At 38.2% G+C, this 6,688-nt stretch overlaps 1 protein-coding gene across 4 annotated transcripts in view; it reads right to left on the bottom strand.

The window, feature by feature from the left end:
• Nucleotides 1-32: 32 nt before the first annotated feature.
• ATM (ATM serine/threonine kinase) overlaps nt 33-6,688 on the bottom strand; it is a 108,896-nt gene continuing 102,240 nt past the window's right edge. For all 4 annotated transcript variants that reach the window (XM_084842720.1, XM_084842721.1, XM_084842722.1 and 1 more), the window contains 6 exons: nt 5,964-6,129; nt 3,868-3,954; nt 3,663-3,777; nt 3,329-3,392; nt 1,672-1,808; nt 33-1,540 (listed from right to left, as the gene is read on the bottom strand). In XM_084842720.1, coding sequence (XP_084698846.1) covers nt 1,357-1,540; nt 1,672-1,808; nt 3,329-3,392; nt 3,663-3,777; nt 3,868-3,954; nt 5,964-6,129 — 753 coding nt within the window. In that variant the 3' untranslated portion in view covers nt 33-1,356. The remainder of the gene's footprint in view (nt 1,541-1,671; nt 1,809-3,328; nt 3,393-3,662; nt 3,778-3,867; nt 3,955-5,963; nt 6,130-6,688) is intronic.

Raw genomic sequence — 6,688 nt, 5'->3', positions numbered from 1 at the left:
GTGTATCAATACTCAAATAACACAATTCAATACAAAGTACATGAGCAAATTTATTCTCTCCATGTGAACAATGCATATACATTCCAGAAAGTATGACAATATAAAAAAGCAAATCTATAGTTTTACATATTTTAGTTCATTTAGTAAGTTCATTTCAATTTATAATATCCCCTTAGTTTTTTCCTGCAGGCTTCAACATGCATACTCGAAGTGGGGGTGGGGGAGAGAGACTAACTTGTATCTTTGAAACAAGCCATCAGAAATTAAATTGAACTTTATAAAATGAAATGTAGTATAAGGCCACTATTTCCATGATAGAAACAACCTTAAAGTACCATTTGCACATGTTAAAATTTTTCTAGCTTATACTAAAATTTTCATTTGAAGTTTTTAGTTTGTAAAAAAGGTATATCAGCATTTGTAAAAAGTAAACATTATTGCAGTAGATACTGATAGACTAAATCAATGTCAAATAATTACAGGCATGAATAAGAATGGTGAAAGTAATCCAGCGGTCAGTGGTATAAAGATGTTTACGTTGTGCATATAATTCACACATACTTTTCTTCCCTAGTACTAAAATGCAGCTTTTGGGCCATGTTCTTATTATATGTCAGTTTTATTTCTGATATATAAAGGGTACAATTTAAGATTCTTGTCCCTGGGCTTAAAGCAGGGGGCTACATATTCCTTCTCCATGCCATAAATAGAGTTTCCAGGTACTTCTATAGCTAAGGTGCATGGCATTATTACTATGCATGGATATTTCAGTTCAACAACAGTTCTACACATTTGTAGCTTGAGTACACTCACTTCAGTCTGATGGTAGCTTCTTCATGAAGTACAGTGTATAGCAGAAAGACAAGGTTCCCATTGTACGAATCTCAATACCAGGTTTGAGGTCATTTCTGATCATTTTAAATACAACAACAAAGAACAGTACTACATTGTAACAACATTCCTGGGCTGTAAAATTAGTGGGGTTTATTGAAAGGCATTGATGTTTCCTTATGTTACTTTTGTTAAAGCATATTATAGCAGCATTAACTTTCTGAAATTACATGGTTTTCCTCCTATTTTGAGTTCAAGACTGATCGATCCATATGCCCTGCATCCCAATCCAAGTGACAGACAAATCCCTCCCTAATCTTGCCCTTAAGTAACTATTAGGAGGGAGGATAGAAGTACAACATGTTTAAAAATATTCAAACACAGAATCTCCTAGTTCAGCTGTTTTCAAACCAACAGTTGTATACTTTATTTTCACCAGGAACCATTAAAATATGAAATGCCTAACATTTTCCTTCCAAAATCAAACCTTCTCACTTTGTACTCATTAAAACTGACCACACGTTTTCACACCCATGCTTTCCAGCCTGGATAGAGGCGGCTGAGATTCTTTGGGTCCATGGCTTGCTGTATGAGAAGGTTCACCTGACCTCCAACACTGAGCACTGTTCCCTCTTCTACTCCTTTAAGTTTCTCCTGAAGTCGCATCAGGACACGCTCCGCCACTTTATTAAATGTCTGGTTATCACCACTGAGAATAAGAAAATAAGAGTTTAGGGAAGCCTGTAGATGCTCATATTAATCACTGATGATGCTATTATCATCATCATCATTATTATCAACAATAATGATAATAATACAAGGTAGCCCGAGATTCCTTACTTTGCTTTTCTGCTACATCCCTGATCAGCAGCATTGAGGCTGGAGCTGATGTCAGTCTCATCCTCTGGCCTTTGCTGCAGATACAAAGCTTTTAAGGAGTTCATTGTCCAGTCAAAAAGAGGGTCATATAGAAGTACCTAGATATAAGGCAAGATAGAAACATATTTCTAAATGAAGTTAGTACAATATCCTATAGAGCAGGCAACTGAAAAATCTCTGTTTGAGGAAAATCTTTAAATTGGCAATCGGGATTGAGACAAAACTCAGAGTTGTTCAACATATGAATTCAAATAGTGTAATCTAGCTCCATTTCAACAACAAAATAAAATACTTTTATATTTTGTATATTTTAGCCATTAAGCACTTACTAGCATTCCAAACAAAAGCAAACACAGATGTGATTTACTATTTTTTGAAATGTCAGGCTGCTTGTGGATTGCCTCTATGCTGTTCTTGGCCACCTGATATGTCGGTAACCTCTAGGGTGGATTACAACAGTGTGCATGATAGACCAAAGCCACACCTTCCTTCTCCAGGCAGGACCCTAACCCTAAACGATTTCAATCCGGACTACCTGAGCGAATTTTCTCCTCTCATATGTTCCCCTACAGGAGGGTTGCACAATCCTTTTGCACCTGAGGACTGCATATACCATATATGCGGGGCCATGGGCTGCACATATGCCATATATGGGGACCCACCCAACACACAGCTCACTGCAGCTTGGGAGCTTTTGCCTCTCCCAGCCTCCAGTGATCTCCAGCAAGATCGCTGTTTCTGCACCACTACCAAAGGCAAGAAAACAGCAATCCCAGAGGCAGGGTTGCTGGGAGTTCAATCCCCAGTGATCCCCAGCTGTCCTCAGCACTGGAACATTGTTTTTTCCCCTATAGTCGAACTGATCACGTGGGCTGTGGGGGAAGTGGGCATGGTCCCTATGGTTCCACAGGCTGCACACTCCTGCCCTACAGGCTTTTGGGGAGGCCCTTCAAAGATTAGGTGGGTGAGGTCAAGGAGCAGGCCTTTTTGGGTAGGGGTGCTTGTTTTGTGAAGTGTCTGGCGTAGGGAGGTTCACCTAGTTTACTCACTGGTCTCTTTTAGAAAGCTGGTTGATCGTTAATCAGGAAAGCTTTTGCACCAGCAGCTGCACTGGTGTCCTTTTTGTCTCTCTGTATCCAGCACATGCTACACGTAAAGGGATTTCAAAGCTCCATCCACCATGTGCAGACCTGTTTGCATGCATTTCCACATACTGGAGAGGGGTTGGACTGTACTCACAACTTTGTCTTAATTCCTGTATTATCCTTTATGTTAAAATGGTTTCACATATGCAAGTCTTAACATTATTTCCTTCATTAAAACAGTTAAGAACTACATTAAAGTGTTTTGGTAACAACATACTAATTGTTGTCTATTACAACATATTACTCCTCTTGCAACATACCACTCAGTAGGAGGTTCTTCATAATCTTTTGATGTGGAGCAGTATATAAATATTGTTAAATAAATAAATGTATGTATGTATGTTTAATAGATGCCATGTTTTGAAATAGGAGACATTATGGTTTCTTGCCAAAGAACATTTGAGTTCATAGAAGTTTTGTAATACAAGGAATTCCTTTTGGTTTTTCATCTGGAGCTGTGAAGAAACACTTACCTCTACAATAGTTAGCAAAGCTTCTTGGGAATTTCTCATCACCAGCATAGTTTTTTCACAGCATCTAGAAGACATTTTCAAACAAATACCAATTTCTATACTATTTCTGCTATTAATGTCAATACAAGAATATATTTTATTTTTAATGGTAAAAGTAAAGTTTGCAGTCAGCGCTCACTGGACCACATGATATATTGTAATGAACATGGTTCTTCTCATTGGTTACATACTGAGCAGTCCCTCTCTCAAAAAAAGTGAACAGCTGAAATTCTGTTGTACATTTAACACAGAAATGCTTAGAAAGGAGCTGCAATTTACATACTAGACAATTTACCTCCGGAAGACTCCCTCTACACCAGTGATGCCCATCCCATCTACTATATCTCTTGTTAGCCTAAAAGGTACAGTCTCTGGAGTAGGAAGGATTTTGCCCTGTTCAAAAGCAACACCTAATGAAGAGAGAAAAGATTTTTTTTCAGGTTTCAATATACACAAAGTAAGTAAAATTTGAACATTTGATCCGTTGCTTTTATACGTACCTAGATCTATGTGCACGAGTTCTGCACTCTGCTCATCTAACAGAATATTCTGTACATGTCTATCTCCAAGACCAAGTATGTAGCCAACTGAAAGATGGAAGGTCTCAAAATGAAGGCAGAAGTACTTGCATTGCAACTACAGTGATTCAATTGTACCTTTTATTTGCATCTTTATAAAATTACATAAGATCAGCAATAGAGCACATGCAGAATAACTTATCTCAACCAGTTAAAAAAAACTAGTCTGGTTTCTAAAGAGCTGTTTTGTGCACATGCACAGGGTGGGTATTTATTTTCCTTTCCCAGCACAGTCCATTGTATTGCATCAAATGTCACTTCAGAGGGTCCCCTGATTTTCAGCAAAAGGAGTACAAAGAATTCTGCTGGGAAGAGAGGTACTGAAATGCTCAGGGTACATGTGCAGGCAGCCCTTTGGATCCCAGCCTGAGTGAGGATAGAAAATAAACATTTGTGTGCAACTTTCTCCTATATAGAATACCAATTAGTTCCATATAGTGCTATGTCATACTGACAATACACAAACCATTTAAGAAGACCTGTTGTGCAGTTTTGGACAGCAATAAATCTTACTATTAAGATGCTGCTATTAAATGTCTTCCTGGTCAATTCTGAATCCAAAATATATTCATCCACAAATGCCTATTAAAAAAATCAAACTGTGAAGCTAATCAAAAACCTTCTATGCTTGGTGGAACTGTATCAACATTTGATAACTTTCCCCTCTTGATCATGGCATTTTAAACACCATTGAGAAAAAGGATACATAGAAAATAAATTAAATTGAGCTACATTTGGATTTATATTGCTTAAAGAGATGAGAAAAGATCCCACTTTATTGAACAAAAATAGGACAGTCTACCAATTCCTTTTTGTTGATCATTCATCTAGCTTTAAAATAAATGAATAGATTAAATGTAAATAAACTTATGAAGACCTCAATAGAGGTGCATTTAGGAGATACTGAAGAAAATGTGAGATAACTTACACTTAAAGAAGCAAAAGTCAGTTTTATTATTTTGTCTTTCATTCCCTGTCATGGTAATATACCTGAATCAAAACATCTTCAAAAATTAAGGCAACCCTATAGTTGTCAACCCCATCGATTAAAATTTGCCCTCACTTATGCACAAAGTCTATGCACAATGAACTAAGGCATATTGAATCTTGGAAGAACAGTAGGATAAATATACACCAAGAATTACATTTTTAATTGTCAGTTTAAAACCTTTCAGCCTAGCTGAAACTAGTTGAGTAAAAACAGTACTTTTTCAACTTCCCTTCATTGTAGTATTTTTTTAAACCCTCCTCCACCATTTTTTTTTTTGACAGTATCAATCTGCTATTGGGGTCCAATGAGCCATTTAAACTCCTGGCTTGAAATAAAGATACAAGTGGATTTCAAAATGACTCATGTTTAACAGGATAAAATGATTTTACTGGTATCACATTAAAAAAACATGGTATGATAGAAAGACCCAGTTCACATGTCATCAACAACCCATAGTTAACAAACCATGGGTAGGTGAAAATACACTGGGAGTGAGCATACATGCTGATTACCATATGCCCTCCTGCTTCCACTGTGATAAGCAACCCAGAGATGCCCTATCCCTGGGTTGTTTACAGTGACACCCGAACCCAGAACTTGGGTTGTTTGGGGACAAGCAACCCAAAGTTTTAATCCATTGTTTCCCGGGTTGTTGATTGCAGCAGAAGTGGGCAGAAACCCATGATTTGTCAACAGAGAATAGACTCCAGTTAGCGTAGGCATCTGGTGCTTTCACTTTCCTAGCCATTTCAAGAAGGATGCATTGGACCTGATAGCTTAATAAGTTAAACATAATTATTTTTTAAAAACTTAAGAGGTTGGCAGGAGATGAAAAACCACAGGACAACTGATCCCATAGTTGTTGAGGAGTACATGGAGCGTGAAGTATGACACAAGTATTTCAAACAGCTGCTGTGATCCACAGCAACCCGTATTGCCACAACTGATTTAATTTTACCACAGCATTAGGTCTAAAAAAGTACAGGTGATAAAAGCACGACAAAAAGTTAGCCGCATTTTACAATACCTATTGACGAAGTGGCAACACTGCGAGTATACGCCAACCGTTTCTCAAACCACACCGCTGGATCAAGAAACTTTTCCATACAGAAGTAGCGAAATACAGGTTGAAAATTCTGGCATATGTCCATGAAGATGGCATATTTCTCTTCAAAACCTTTCCTTTGCATTTCCTTTGAAGTGAACCAGAAATAATTTAGAGAAGTTGGTTTCCCCCAGTCAAGTTTTGTGTGAAGCTTGCCTTGTACACTGAAGAAACCCATGCTACGGAGATACTGTGAAAAAGGCTTCAGTTTTGCTTGTGGACAGCTGCATTTGTGGCAACACAATGCAAAAAATATGAAACATTTCCCCCCCTCGAAAAATAGATATGCAACTACTGGGCAAGAGAGATACAACTTAAAATGGTAGTGAAGCACTGTTCTGTAATGAACAGAGTGCTGAATATCAGGGTCCTTCCAGACAGAGACAGGGTGACAGCACTACAAAAGCCTTGTCTGGAAGTACTCTAGCAGTAGGACAGACTAAGGTTGAAGTCCCTGCTCTACAGTGAAGCTCGCCAGGGGACTTTGGCTCAGTCACTATCTCTCAGGCTAACTTTCCTCACAAGGTTGTTGTCACAATAAAATGGGGAAAACCCCACATATGTGGCCCTGGATATCTTGGAAAAAGGGCAGGATACAAATGTAGTAGTTGTCGTTATCATCATCATCATCACCGCCACCACCACCA

Source organism: Heloderma suspectum, chromosome 3, assembly GCF_057233095.1.
Source record: "Heloderma suspectum isolate Gila_16-S chromosome 3, 16-S_ref, whole genome shotgun sequence".
Taxonomy (NCBI): domain Eukaryota; kingdom Metazoa; phylum Chordata; class Lepidosauria; order Squamata; family Helodermatidae; genus Heloderma; species Heloderma suspectum.
The sequence above is the reverse complement of the archived record's forward strand: the minus strand, read 5'-3'. Positions and strand labels throughout refer to the sequence as shown.